Here is a 15,809-nt window from a genome sequence, read left to right on the forward strand (position 1 = left end):
AAGGGCAATAAAACATCCACAGATGCAGAAGATTTCTCTCAAAACGGGGGATGAGGTTCTAAGCCTCACCTCTGTTGATCCCCAATTTCTCACCTGATGGCCCCCCTGTGACTGTGCCTGTCTTAGGTTGTTCCTCCCTTGAGGAATCTTACCCGTCTCTGGCTAACCAGTCATCTTGCGGAGCCATACAGGGAAATGTAAAGTTGGTAAGTGAGAGAGAGGCAATATTGTTTGTAAAGGTTAGCTTTTTACTTCTTTGCAGATTTATGCCCTGTGGCTTTTATGCCCAGTATTTGTCTTGAGGTATCTTTACCACTTGGAAGAGTTATGATACTCGGTAAATTCGATTTGAGACACGAATTCTATTTATCTCTTATTTTCTTTTAAAATAAAATGCTGAAGTGGTAGGTAGATGCAAGATAAAGGCAGAAAACATAATTTAGTGCTGTAAGACGGAAAATGTAGATGATCAGGTCTGTGCCTATAGACTAAGTATTAATCCAAGCTAGACAAGGGCAATAAAACATCCACAGATGCAGAAGATTTCTCTCAAAACAGGGGGGTAAGGTTCTAAGCCTCACCTCTGTTGATCCCCAGTGTCTCACCTGATGGCCCCCCTGGGACTGTGCCTGTCTTAGGTTGTTCCTCCCTTGAGGAATCTTACCCGTCTCTGGCTAACCGGCCATCTTCCGGGGCCATACAGGGAAATGTAAAGTTGGTAAGTGAGAGAGAAACAATATTCTTTGAAAAGGTTAGCTTTTTACTTCTTTGCAACTTTATGCCCTGTGGCTTCTATGCGCAGCATTTGTCTTGAGGTATCTTTACTACTTGGAAGAATTATGATACTCGGTAATTTTTAGTATGAGGCACGAATTCTAGTAAAGGGCTGTAATTAGGAAGGAAGAAGAAAAGCTATAAAGTAGCAGACGGAAGAAAACATGGGAAGATTGATTATTTCTTTGACATAACTTCTTGTAGAGTAACATAAGCATGTATAGGTTTTAACAAACTACTAATTAAATCGTGTACACACATTAACAGAATGGGAATACAGATACATAACAAAAGCAGACCTACAATTACTGGCCATATCCAGTTGAAACCAAGAAAACCAGTTAGGTACCCTAGGCATTTGTGAAAACTTATCAATAATATGATGGATATTGTCTAACTGAATTTGAATAGTTTTGAGAAAAACCAGACAAAACAACACATTCCTGGGAACTGTTCTCATCCCATATGTTCTTTTAAGAGTAGATCGTCTGTAGTCATACAATTTTGGAGTACTGCAACTCGCACTTCTCCTAATTCTTGGTTGAGTTCCAACAATATAGATCCAGTCGAATTTGTTCTTTTACTGTATGCACAGGCCACGTTAGATATCTCCTTCTTCATTCCATTGGCAACTCCAGGAATTGGCGGGATGAATGCAGCTACAACTGCAACAGAGCCAGGATCTTTGTTGAAGTTTTTTTGATGATCATCTTCTGGAATGACTCTTCCAGAGGATGTTGATGTTGGAAGTTCTTCATATCGTATGTTAATTCGTTTTCTGGGTAGCAAAATTAGACTTTGATCCTCTGTATAAACACAAACAAACCCTTTGCCCACACTTTGGTATGACCTTTATACCATTGTGAAGAACCTATTGGAGATCACCACACAGGAACTGCTTTTTTTTTTTTTAAGAGAAAGGAATAGTATCAGCAAAATGTACTTCCATAGCTCATCATCCAACACCCTTTAAAATATCAAAATTAAGGATATGTAAAGCATGCATTAATCATTGATTTGCAGTTAATTTTATCCTATCAGAGAGTAATCCCCCCTTTTTTTTGTTATCATTCATCTACAATTACATGAAGAATATTATGTTTACTAGGCTCTCCCATACACCACGTCCCCCTGACAAACCCCATTATAGTCACTGTCCATCAGCATAGCAAAATGTTGTAGAATCACTACTTGTCTTCTCTGTGTTGCACAGCCCTCCCCTTTCCCCCATCCCCCACATTATACGTACTAATAGTAATACCCCCTTTCTTCTTCCCCACCCTGATCCCTCCCTATCCTCCCATTCTCCCCAGTCTCTTTCCCTTTGGTAACTGTTAGTCCATTCTTGGGTTCTGTGATTGTGCTGTTGTTTTGTTCCTTCAGTTTTTCCTTTGTTCTTATACTCCACAGATGAGTGAAATCATTTGGTATTTGTCTTTCTCTGCTTGGCGTATTTCACTGAGCATAATACCCTCTAGCTCCATCCATGTTGTTGCAAATGGTAGGATTTGTTTTCTTCTTATGGCTGAATAATATTCCATTGTGTATATTTACCACATCTCCTTTATCCATTCATCTACTGATGGACACTTAGGTTGCTTCCATTTCTTGGCTATTGTAAATAGTGCTGGGATAAACATTGGGGTGCATCTGTCTTTTTCAAACTGGAGTGCTGCGTTCTTAGGGTAAATTCCTAGAAGTGGAATTCCTGGGTCAAATGGTAGGTCTCTTTTGAGCATTTTGAGGAACCTTCATAGTGCTTTCCACAATGGTTGAACTAATTTACATTCCCACCAGCAGTGTAGGAGGGTTCCCCTTTCTCCACAACCTCACCAACATTTGTTGTTGTTTGTCTTTTGGATGGTAGCCATCCTTACTGGTGTGAGGTGATATCTCATTGTGGTTTTAATTTGCATTTCTCTGATAACTAGCGATGTGGAGCATCTTTTCATGTGTCTGTTGACCATCTTAATTTCTTTTTTGGAGAACAGTCTGTTCAGTTCCTCTGCCCTTTTTTTTTTTTGGAAAGTCATTCTAATTTTTATTTAAGAAAAACCAATTTTCATAAATGGTGTACCACTAATGGATCGTGATCACCTATAAGCCCCATAGCAAATTAGTCTCTTTTTTTTGTTATCATTAATCTACAATTACAGAGAGAACATTATGTTTACTAGGTTCCCCCCTTCACCAAGTCCCCCCCACATACTCCTTCACAGTCACTGTCCATCTGCGTAGTAAGATGCTGTAAAATCAGTACTTGTCTTCTCTGTGTTGCGCAGCCCTCCCCGTGCCCCCCACGCACTATACATGCTAATCATAATGCCCTCTTTCTTTTTCCCGCCCTTATCCCTCCCTTCCCACCCATCGTCCCCAGTCCCTTTCCCTTTGGTAACTATTAGTCCATTCTTGGGTTCTGTGATTCTGCTGCTGTTTTGTTCCTTCAGTTTTCCTTTGTTCTTATACTCCACATATGAGTGAAATCATTTGGTACTTGTCCTTCTCCACTTGGCTTATTTCACTGAGAATAATACCCTCTAGCTCCATCCATGTTCTTGCGAATGGTAGGATCTGGTTTTTCTTATGGCTGCGTAATATTCCATTCTGAATATGTACCACATCTTCTTTATCCATTCATCTACTGATGGACATTTAGGTTGCTTCCATATCTTGGCTATTGTAAACAGTGTAGCAATAAACATAGGGGTGCATCTGTCTTTTTCAAACTGGAGTGCTGCATTCTTAGGGTAAATTCCTAGAAGTGGAATTCCTGGGTCAAATGGTATTTCTACTTTGAGCATTCTGAGGAACGTCCATACTGCTTTCCACAATGGTTGAACTAGTTTACATTCCCACCAGCAGTGTAGGAGTGTTCCCCTTTCTCCACAACCTCGCCAACATTTGCTGTTTGTCTTTTCGATGATGGCGATCCTTACTGGTGTGAGGTGATATCTCATTGTGGTTTTAATTTGCGTTTCTCTCATGACTAGCGATGTGGAGCATCTTTTCATGTGCTTGTTGGCCATCTGGATTTCTTCTTTAGAGAACTGTCTATTCAGCTCCTCTGCCCATTTTTTAATTGGATTATTTGCTTTTTGTTTGTTGAGGTGTGTGAGCTCTTTATATATTTTGGATGTCCGTCCTTTATCGGATCTGTCATTTATGAGTATGTTCTCCCATACTGTAGGATACCTTTTTGTTCTTTTTGATGGTGTCCTTTGCTGTACAGAAACTTTTTAGGTTGATATAGTCCCACTTGTTCATTTTTGCCTTTGTTTCTCTTGCCCGGGGAGATATGTTCATGAAGAAGTCACTCATGTTTATGTCCATGAGATTTTTGCCTATGTTTTTTTCTAAGAGTTTTATAGTTTCATGACTTACATTCAGGTCTTTGATCCATTTGGAGTTTACTTTTGTGTATGGGGTTAGACAGTGATCCAGTTTCATTCTCTTACATGTAGCTGTCCAGTTTTGCCAGCACCATCTGTTGAAGAGATTTCCCCATTGTATGTCCATGGCTCCTTTACTGAATATTAATTGACCATATATATTTGGGTTAATGTCTGGAGTCTCTAATCTGTTCCACTGGTCTGTGGCTCTGTTCTTGTGCCAGTACCAATTGTCTTTATTACTATGGTTTTGTAGTAGAGCTTGAAGTTGGGGAGCGAGATCCCCTCCACTTTATTCTTCCTTCTCAGGATTGTTTTGGCTATTCGGGGTCTTTGGTGTTCCCATATGAATTTTTGAACTATTTGTTCCAGTTTGTTGAAGAGTGTTCTTGGTAATTTGGTAGGGATTGCATCAAATCTGTATATTGCTTTGGGCAGGATGGTCATTTTGACTATATTAATTCTTCCTAGCCAGGAGCATGCATGGGATGCATTTCCATTTGTTAGTGTTCTCTTTAATTTCTCTTACGAGTTTCTTTTAGTTTTCAGGGTATAGGTCTTTCACTTCTTTGGTTAGGTTTATTCCTAGGTAGTTTATTCTTTTTGATGCAATTGTGAATGGAATTGTTTTCCTGATTTCTCTTTCTATTGGTTCATTGTTAGTGTATAGGAAAGCCACAGATTTCTGTGTGTTAATTTTGTGTCCTGCAACTTTGCTGTATTCCAATATCAGTTCTAGTAGTTTTGGAGTGGAGTCTTTAGGGTTTTTTATGTACAATATCATGTCATCTGCAAATAGTTACAGTTTAACTTATTCTTTACCAATCTGGATTCCTTGTATTTCTTCGTTTTGTCTAATTGCCGTGGCTAGGACCTCCAGTACTATGTTAAATAACAGTGGGGAGAGTGGGCATCCCTGTCTTGTTCCCGATCTCAGAGGAAAAGCTTTCAGCTTCTCGCTGTTCAGTATGATGTTAGCTGTGGGTTTATCATATATGGACTTTATTATGTTGAGGTATTTGCCCTCTATACCCATTTTGCTGAGAGTTTTTCTCACGAATGGATGTTGAATTTTGTCGAATGCTTTTTCAGCATCTATGGAGATGATCATGTGGTTTTTGTCCTTTTTGTTGATGTGGTGGATGATGTTGATGGATTTTCGAATGTTGTACCATCCTTGCATCCCTGGTATGAATCCCGCTTGGTCATGGTGTATGATCCTTTTGATGTATTTTTGAATTCGGTTTGCTAATATTTTGTTGAGTATTTTTGCATCTACATTCATCAGGGATATTGGTCTGTAATTTTCTTTTTTGGTGGGGTCTTTGCCTGGTTTTGTTATTAGGGTGGTGTTTGCTTCATAGAATGAGTTTGGGAGTATTCCCTCCTCTTCTATTTTTTGGAAAACTTTAAGGAGAATGGGTATTATGTCTTCTCTGTATGTCTGATAAAATTCTGAGGTAAATCCATCTGGCCCGGGGGTTTTTTTCTTGAGTAGTTTTTTGATTACCACTTCAGTTTCTTTGCTCGTAAATGGTTTGTTTATCTTTTGTGTTTCTTCCTTGGTCAGTCTTGAAAGGTTGTATTTTTCTAGGAAGTTGTCCATTTCTTCTAGGTTTTCCAGCTTATTCGCATATAGGTTTTCATAGTATTCTTTAATAATTGTTTGTATTTCTGTCAAGTCTGTCGCGATTTTTCCATTCTCATTTCTGATTCTGTTGATGTGTGGTGATTCTCCTTTTCTCTTAATAAGTTTGGCTAGAGGCTTATCTATTTTGTTTATTTTCTCGAAGAACCAGCTCTTGGTTTCATTGATTTTTTTCTATTGTTTTATTCTTCTCAATTTTGTTTATTTCTTCTCTGTTCTTTATTATATCCCTCCTTCTGTTGACTTAGGCCTCATTTGTTCTTCTTTTACCAGTTTCACTAATTGTGATTTTAGACTATTCATTTGGGATTGTTCTACCTTCTTTAAGTATGCCTGGATTGCTATATACTTTCCTCTTAAGACTGCTTTCACTGCGTCCCACAGAAGTTGGTGCTTTGTGTTGTTATTGTCATTTGTTTCCATATATTCCTTGATCTCTATTTTAATTTGTTCATTGATCCATTAATTTTTAGGAGCATGTTGTTAAGCCTCCGTGTGTTTGTGAGCCTTTTTGTTTTCTTTGTAGAATTTTTTTCCAGTTTTTTACCTTTGTGATCTGAAAAGTTGGTTGGTAGAATTTCGATCTTTTGGAATTTACTGAGGCTCTTTTTGTGGCCTAGTATGTGGTCTATTCTGGAGAATGTTCCATGTGTACTTGAGAAGAATGTGTATCCTGTTGCTTTTGGATGTAGCGTTCTATAGATGTCTATTAGGTCCATCTGTTCTAGTGTGTTGTTCAGTGCATCCGTGTCCTTACTTATTTTCTGTCCATTGGATCTACCCTTTGGGGTGAGTGGCATGTTGAAGTCTCCTAAAATGAATGACTTGAATTTTATTTTTTCCTTTAGTTCTGTTAGTATTTGTTTCACATATGCTTGTGCTCCTGTGTTTGGTGCATATATATTTATAATGGTTATATCCTCTTGTTGGACTGACCCCTTTATCATTATATAATGTCCTGCTTTATCTCTTGTTACTTTCTTTGTTTTGAAGTCTATTTTGTCTGATTCTAGTACTGCAAGACCTGCTTTCTTCTCTCTGTTGTTTGCATGAAATATATTTTTACATCCGTTGACTTTTAGTCTGTGCATGTCTTTGCGTTTGAGGTATGTTTCTTGTAAGCAGCATATAGATGGGTCTTGCTCTTTTATCTATTCTATTACCTTGTGTCTTTTGATTGGTGCATTCAGTCCATTTACGTTTTGGGTGGGTATTGAAAGATATGTACTTATTCCCATTGCAGGCTTTAGATTCGTGGTTATCAAAGGTTCAAGGTTAGCTTCTTTAGTATCTTACTGCCTAACTTAGGTCACTTATTGAGCTATTATATTCACTATCTGAATATTCTTTTCTTCTCTCCCTTCTTATTCCTCCTCCTCCATTCTTTGTATGTTGGTTGTTTTATTCTGTGCTCTTTCGTGTTTCCTTTAACTGCTTTTTGTGGGTAGTTGGTTTTATTTTTTGCCTTTAGTTAGTATTTGGTTGGTCTGCTTTCTTTGCTGTGATTTTATTTTCTCTGGTGACATCTGTTTAGTCTTAGGTGTGCTCCCGTCTAGAATAGTCCCTCTAAAATACCCTGTAGAGGTGGTTTGTGGGAGGCAAATTCCCTCAACTTTTGCTTGTCTGGGAATTGTTTAATCCTTCCTTCATGTTTAAATGATAATTGTTCTGGATACAGTATTCTTGGTTCAAGGCCCTTCTGTTTCATTGCATTAAATATATCATGCCATTCTCTTCTCTCCTGTAAGGTTTCTGTTGAGAAGTCTGATGATAGCCTGATGGGTTTTCCTTTGTAGGTGACCTTTTTCTTCTCTCTAGCTGCCTTTAAAACTGTTTCCTTGTCCTTGATATTTGCCATTTTAATTATTATGTGTCTTGTTGTTGTCCTCCTTGGGTCCTTTCTCTTGGGAGTTCTGTGTGCTTCCCTGGTCTGATCGATTATTTTCTCCCCCAATTTGGGGAAGTTTTCAGCAAGTATTTCTTCAATACACTTTCTATCCCTTTTTCTCTCTCTTCTTCTGGTACCCCTATAATGTGGCTATTGTTCCTTTTGGATTGGTCACACAGTTCTCTTAACATTGTTTCATTCCTGGAGATCCTTTTATCTCTCTCTGTGTCACCTTCTATGTGTTCCTGTTCTCTGGTTTCTATTCCATCTATGGCCTCTTGCATCTTATCCATTCTGCTTATAAATGCTTCCAAAGATTGTTTCACTTCTGTAATCTCCCTCCGGACATCATCCTTAGCTCTTGTATATTTCTCTGCATCTCCGTCAGCATGTTTATGATTTTTATTTTCAATTATTTTTCAGGAAGACTGGTTAGGTCTATCTCCTTCTCAGGGTTTGACTCTGTGATCTTTGCCTCAAATTCCCCCTTTTCATGGCGATAGAGATAGTTTGTGGAGCTGGCACGAGTGATGGCTGGGAGAACGTCCCTTCTTGTGGATTTGTGGCCTTCCTCTCCTGGGAGAATAGCGACCTCTAGTGGCTTGTGCTGGGCAGCTGCGCGAAGACGGGGCTTCTGATTCTTGCCCAGCCGCTATGGAGTTTATCTCCGCTGTTGCTGTGGGCGTGGACTGCCTTGGGCTGCTGCTTCCATATGGCTGAGCCACGTTGGAGGGGAAACGGCCAGGAGGCTGTTTATCTCTGTGAGGGGCCTCTGAGCTGCCCTGCTATCCAGGGGGTTTGGGTGCCCGGAGTTGCCTGGAATTCACTGCTGCTTGGCTAAGTGTCCCAGGACACTTCTGTCTAGCTGTGGGGTCCCTGTCCCTTTGAGACTTTCAAAAAGCACTTGCTTTTCTTAGTCCCCAGGTGCTGGCTCTGGGGACCCGCTCACAGGTCTTACTGTCCTGTTTCCCTAGTTTCCAGCACCCCACGCACGCAATGTGTCTGCGCTCTGGGTGCGGATGGCTGGGGCTGGCTATTTAGCAGTCCTAGGCTCCCTCTCCCTCCCGCTCTGACTTCTCTCCTCCCGCCAGGAGCTGGGGGGAGGGTCACTCGGGTCTCTCTGGGCTGGGGCTTGTATCTTACCCCCTTCGTGAGGCGCTGGTTTCTTGCAGGTGTAGATGTAGTCTGGCTGTTTTCCTGTGTCTTCTGGTCTCTCTTTTAGGAAGAGTTGTCTTTGTTGTATTTTCAAAAATGTATGTGGTTTTGGGAGGTGATTTCTGCTGCTCTACTCACACCACCATCTTGGCTCCGCCCTCCCTATGCCCTTGACTTTTACAGAGCAATTGGCTTCTAGCATACTCTTCAGACTGGAAAAGATTGAACTTTATCTTTTAAAAAGATTTTTTATTTAGGAATTTTTGTTATTCTTTCTAATAAATTTTTTTTGATTTTTTGTGTTTTATATCGCGGTACATCCAATAAAGTGTACAGATCTTAGTGTACAGCTTGATGAATCTTGAGATTTGTATATATTCATGTAACCTCCACCCAGATCAAGATACCAAACATTCTCACTAATAGTATTTTTAATAAGAGATATAGAGATTATGTTTTAGACAGTTCCCTGTCTCAGTAGTATACACCCTGCCAAGTTGTGGTCTATAAATTATATTAATATTTCATTATATAATAACTTATTTAGTTATTCTTCATTAATATCATCACAGTAAAGCACTTCACATTTTCATGTATTATTACCTCATTTAATCTTTGCAACCATGGAATGAAGTATTCAAGATCAACATCTGATGCAATTTTTTGTTGTTAGTTATAATAGTTGGGCTTTGGTGACCTACCTCAGAAGCTTCTAAATAATGTAGTTTCCTAGGCTTAACCAGTAATTGAAAACAATTTCCTCTAGGGTTAAGGTTGATGTCATTTTGTTTCATTTGAGTTTGTCATATGACCAAAATAAGGCTATTTCTGTATCTTCGCAATAATTTTATTGCTCCCATTTTGTCCAGTGTTTCTCAAGTGAAAGGCTGTTGATAGACACCAAGATCATTAACATATACAAAAGTTGTAAAACTCCAGGCAAGTGGTAGATGGCAATATTGGTAAATGTAGGTCATACAAATGAGTAACCCAGACTCTCCATCTTCTGATCCCCATCCTTCCATTTCCTCCCTCTTAGTCATTGAAATCTGCAACCTTGCCAAAAAGGATAGAAAGAAAAAGGAAAGAGTTGGAATAGTTTTTGTTTTTAAAGTCATGGTGGAAGTAGAGGTTTGATGGAGTTGTGAGAAAATTATTTTCGAAATCTATTGTTTAACCACAAATCTAAAACAGAATTGCTTGTCTATTAACAGAAGTAGTGAAAAGCTTTTTTAAAGTAATTTTTAAAATGCTAGTGATATTTAAAATAGAAGCACCAGAGGAATATTTGAGGTAGTAAATAGTGAGGCTTAAGATTTTTACCTTAAAATCTCATATCCAGCCAACTCAGTAATCCATAATCTATATTTTATCGTTTTTTCCCTCTTTACAGCATCAGCACCAGACAAGAGTTCAATATATGGCAGTTTTTCAGATGGTATATTTCCTTTTGTTATAGTTGTACTTATTTTCTTTGTCTTCTTATCATTGTTCTAGAAGTTTAATCACTCATATTAAATAATTTGGGTCAAAATATTTCAAGACTTTCTCACAAAACTGTGTTAAGAGTGTGCTTTGTACTAGGCCACTGTGTGTCATGTGTAGCTGTTAGTCTAATGGGTACTTGGATCTTCTTCTTTTTCTTCTGTTTCTGGCTGATCTCTGCCTTATTTTCTTTCAGTGGATGTTGTATTTTCTTTCTCTATTGGAAATGCTTAAATTATGAAACATAAATTGATTGTCTTTATTACTTCTATCATTAGATGACAGCATTCAGAAATCAGAGCTTGGAAACCAGTTTCCTTCAACCTCGAGCCATCGTAAGTTTGTTCATTCATTTTTATTAAGTGAGTCTCCAGTGATCGACATTGTTTTAAATTTTTTGACAGTAAAATAACAATGCTCTTTGAAGAACTGTATTTTAAGCACCTCAAAGGAAAAAATATACATTTTATTAGCACCAAAATTATTTAGGGACAACCTATATGAAACAATATCTGGTTTTCCCTTACATTTTATTGTCCATAATACCAAATGTGAAAGTCTGTAAGTAGAGCTGCTTATATAATACTATTAACCAAGTGAATCAGCTGAGTCAAAGAAAAGATGATACATATTATGACATAGTGGGATTACTATGGGTTTTAGAATCCACAGACCTGTATTGGAATTAGATTGGACCACTTCTGTGTAGTCTCAGGGCAAGTTTCTTTGATTCTCTAAGCCTGTTCATTATCTGATTGTGTACTAAGAAAATAGGTTAACAATCTCAGATTTTTTTTTCTCAGTACCACTTTGCACTAGCAAAGTGAATGCTTAAAAGAGCCTTTTTTAAAAATACAGGTTATACCTATCTATATTTTCCTAGAAATTAAAATTAAAAAGATTTGTTAATGTTTATTGTTTTATTTTTTAAACATTCAGTAAGAAGAATGATAAATTGCTCTGCATTATTTCTAATCTTCTTAATGCCTGGTTTTTAAAAATGTATCTGGAATCTTATCAGTGCTTCTCCATTTATTCTGTTACAATATAGTTTTTGGTTGAAGTAACCTGCAAAAATCCAGCTTTATACAGATATGTAGAATTTTAGTAGTCTTCAGATAATTGTAATTACTCTCTTCTGATACTGTCTAAAACTCAATAAGTGGTAGTTTCTGAATGTCATTTGAAACGTGAAATCTGAAATCATGTTAATGAACATCTGGTACATTAAAATCATGGGTCTTGTACTTTTAGTAGAATATCATGCACTGATGATTTGGAAAATACTGGTTCACTGTCATGTAGATCTTCTAGATGTTAACATATTGGTAATACAGTATAAGAAGGTCACATTTTTTAATATCACCATCCATCTCAAAAAGTCTCAGTATGGGGAGCTGTCAAGCTCAAGGTGGTAAGACAGTATTTCTATAATCCTAATTTTCACTTAAAACCTTGATTTTTTAAATTGGCAACATTGTTAGTTGTTTCCCTAGAAGCAACAGGTTCACATTGTTCATTTTTAAGAAAATTTCTACCAAATACACAAACCATAGTTTGTCACTTGTTAGTTCAAATAAAAATTCCATGAAAAAAGCATAACTTCAGCTCAAAACTCAGTCACACAAAGTTCTTTTCCTCTGTACTTTCTTTCCACTGTACTTTCCTTTGCAACCATTGTACTATGCAGAAGTGCTTTAAGTATACTTCCCATGTCTTCATACAGAAGATTAGAATGTGTACTCAAGGGCTGAATTTTAATAAGATAAATAACTTTCACCGCTTTATGAAGGACATTGTTAAGTTAAACTGGTAACCTTGAATGCATGGCCGTGAAAACACAAAGACTATACTAGTCTTTTTGGTGCCATTGTCCTGTGATTCATGCTAAGACATCAGTTGTTTTTCCCACCATGGCTTTTTGCACCATCCATGGGAAATGTCAACATGATGAATAGGGATTAGTAATATCTTAGTGTTACAAGAGTAGCTTTAACCTCAAGGCTCCCCTTGAAAGGACCTCGAGGTACCCCACCAACCACTCTTTGAGAGTTGTTGTTCTAAAAGGTCCATAGAACAATTACTAGCCTAAAGCAGTCAATAAATAGAAAGTGTAAAAGTATTACTGTTGCTATCATATTAAATGATTAAATGAACTGTTGTTTGAGAAAGTGCTTTATAACATGAAAGGCACTGGATAAATGTAAATTGATTTCGTTATTGCCAGTAATGGATTAGGGATGAGTTGCGAACTAGATTTACCAGTGACTTGCATACCACCAAAGATGGGCATCAGTGCAGTTACAGGGACAGGTTGCCAGTGTAATGTATGGAAGATGTTCACTTATAGTTGAGCATCCTTTCTTTATCCCTTTACATATTTCAAAACATTCCACCTTGGATAATTAGCAATGTGAGCTCTTGAGTTTTTAAATTTTAAAATATTTTATAAAGTATCTTTTAATACTGTTTACTTCCCAAATATTAGCTGTAGTAATTGTAGTTTTGCTTTATAAAATGTATTATTTCTGACTTGTTTATGTCATTTCATGTATTTAGATTCTCATTTCTCCTCTGAGATTTATAATTTTGACATTGAAGAGACACATATGCATACTTACACACATAACTTAAAACCTATGGATATGAGATTTTCTTGAATACATGTGATAAATTATTTCTTTAAGAAAGTAAATTATCAGCTCCCTTCTTTAAATTTCTTCCTCTTTTATCAAATGTTCATAAAGATTAATATTCGTTTTAAAAGTCACTTGCCCTTGTATCTAAGAAAATGGTATTTGTATCTGTCATTTCTTCTTTTCCCAAGCAGAAGTGACTGGACAACCCAAAAATTCATCCTTTGTCAAAATGAAGTGGTGGTGGCCACTTGTTCTGATAGCTGCTCTTGCCAGTGGGAGGTTTTTGTTCACTCGTACTCCTGAGGTAGAAGCCTCTGCTGTTAAAGAGTTCCAGAACCAGATGAAACAGCTTATGAATAAGTACCAAGGTCAAGATGAGAAGCTCTGGAAGAGGAGCCTAACATTCCTAGAAAAACATCTTAATAGCTCCCAGCCTCGGCCTCAGCCTGCTATCTTGCTGCTCACTGCTGCCCGAGATGCTGAGGAAGCACTCAAGTGTCTGAGCGAACAAATTGCTGATGCCTATTCTTCCTTCCATAGCGTCCGTGCCATCCGGATTGATGGGGCAGGCAAAGCTACTCAAGACAGTGATACTGTCAAACAAGAGGTAGATCAGGAGTTGAGCAATGGATTCAGAAATGGCCAGAATGCAGCTGTGGTACACCGCTTTGAGTCACTGCCTGCAGGCTCCACTTTGATCTTCTATAAGTACTGTGACCATGAAAATGCTGCCTTCAAAGATGTAGCCTTAGTCCTGACTGTCTTGCTGGAAGAGGAGACACTTGGAACCAGTCTAGGCCTAAAGGAAGTTGAAGAAAAAGTGAGAGATTTCCTTAAAGTCAAATTCACCAACTCTGACACACCCAGCTCCTACAAACATATGGATGCAGACAAACTGAGTGGACTCTGGAGCCGTATTTCACACTTAGTCCTGCCAGTACAACCTGAAAATGCCCTGAAAAGGGGCATCTGCTTGTAAGGGGTGAGAGAAGAGAAAATCATGTCTCAAGTTCCGAGAATTTTTCAGATTTTTCTAAGCAGAGACAGGACTCAGAGCTCTTTTTGAAAAAACAAGTTTTTTTAAAAAAGAAGTTAAGTTCTTAAATAAGTATGGAACACCTAAATCATTTATTCAATGCGATCATCTTTTTTAAAAGAATCATTTCCCTATTTCATTATGATCTGCATTGATGGCATATGAGAACCATAAATTATATGCAGTCACATGAGGGTCTGTTTAGATTCTGGGTTGAGTCATTCTTTTGCTGTGGTATAACCAGTGGATGGTATTAGGCTCTTTCCTGTGAATCCTCCCAATTTTTTAACTTAGGTTTTCACAGAGCTTGTTGGGTTATTTAGTAAGTAGCTCTTGCCTAAATGCAACCCTGGGTTTCCCTGTTTTGTTCTCTTATATATCATTTAACTGTGAGTTCCTTAGCTTCTGCTTATAGGAACAAAAATAATGGAAGGTCATCTCAGTGTGTGTGTTTGGAGGGTGAAAAAAGGAGGCAGTAAGAGAGAGAAATTGTGAAATGAGGAAGGAAAGGGGGAAAAAAGTCTTCAAGATGAAATGTTAAAATAAGCCATTGACACTTAGGTTAGTCAAACATATATGAACAGTGAATTCTGTTGGCAATTGTTTTTCATGTGTCCTTTTTTCCCTTTAAGAATTTTTTTGGTCCTCCCAAGGATTGGGAAAGATGTATATCGCAAAGTTTAGTGTATTTGTTCATTTGACTCTTATGGGTAGATAAATTCAGAGCATTTTGTTTTGGACATAATCGTGAAGCTTTTGTTTTAAATTAAATATAATTTCAGGACTTCGTCAACCATTTGTTAACAAGTTTCCTGGGCTACTGAAGGATTTAATTCCTGCATGTCCACTGGTTGTAGACTAAGTCCTTCAATGACACTCTTATAGCAAATGTAAAGATTTGCTATACATGTGGTAAATCTTATTAAGAGGGCCTCAAGAAAAAAAAAAGTGAACTTTATATATGAAGAATGTTAAAATGTACTACTGTACATTACTATACTACTACAGTATTTCAGTTGTAACTGTATCTGTAACAGCTTTCTCATCTGTCAACTGTTCTGGTTTTCTTAGAATCTTAAAATCTAGATCCACCTTTTTTTACGTAGTTGCCTGTACACATTTAAATGAAAACATTAAAATGTTTTCTAAAATACTAGAGCCAGTCATAGGCCTCATCACTTAACTTTTGAGGATACCATGACCGATAGTAGAGTGTGGTACAGCTTCTTCCTGCTAGGACCACCAGGATTCCTAAATTTATACTCCCCGTTGTAATTTGTTCTGGACTGTCAGAAATCAGATCATCTGATTTATAGAGGATTCTAAAACGAAAGTTTTCGAAACGGCTTATTTTATACATATATATGTATATACATATACACATATATATTATATGGAAGAAAAAATGTTTTTATTAAATGTTTCACTGACCAAAATAATTTTAAAGTAATTAACATTACTTATATCTTTCAGGAAAAATTATTGTTAGCAGTTGATCTGTAAATGACTTTAAGAGCTATTTTAATAATTTAAATAAATTTGCTTTCTTGGTTTGTACTCTCTGTATATGTTGTAAACGTAACGATTCATAAACCTTTTTTTAAAATTAATCCTAGAGTTTTCTTTACACTTGAACAATCTTAGTGCCTACTGATAGGAGAAATTGAGGCCGAAGAGTTGGAGCCATTTACAAGTACATTGATTAGAAATATGATCACCATGATTTTCTGTTTTCCAGGGATTCTGGATTATCAGTAAAATAGAATTACTTTTGGCATTCCTGACTTGACAAAAA

At 37.4% G+C, this 15,809-nt stretch overlaps 1 protein-coding gene across 4 annotated transcripts in view; it reads left to right on the forward strand.

Moving 5' to 3' along the window:
* TOR1AIP1 (torsin 1A interacting protein 1) overlaps nt 1-15,578 on the forward strand; it is a 50,961-nt gene extending 35,383 nt beyond the window's left edge. For 2 of the 4 annotated variants that reach the window (XM_036905926.2, XM_036905928.2), the window contains 3 exons: nt 10,248-10,292; nt 10,618-10,674; nt 13,170-15,578. In XM_036905926.2, the coding sequence (XP_036761821.2) occupies nt 10,248-10,292; nt 10,618-10,674; nt 13,170-13,957 (890 nt within the window). In that variant the 3' untranslated portion in view covers nt 13,958-15,578. The remainder of the gene's footprint in view (nt 1-10,247; nt 10,293-10,617; nt 10,675-13,169) is intronic. The other 2 variants (XM_036905929.2, XM_036905927.2) reach the window with 1 other exon arrangement.
* Nucleotides 15,579-15,809: the final 231 nt, after the last annotated feature.

Source organism: Manis pentadactyla, chromosome 9, assembly GCF_030020395.1.
Source record: "Manis pentadactyla isolate mManPen7 chromosome 9, mManPen7.hap1, whole genome shotgun sequence".
Taxonomy (NCBI): domain Eukaryota; kingdom Metazoa; phylum Chordata; class Mammalia; order Pholidota; family Manidae; genus Manis; species Manis pentadactyla.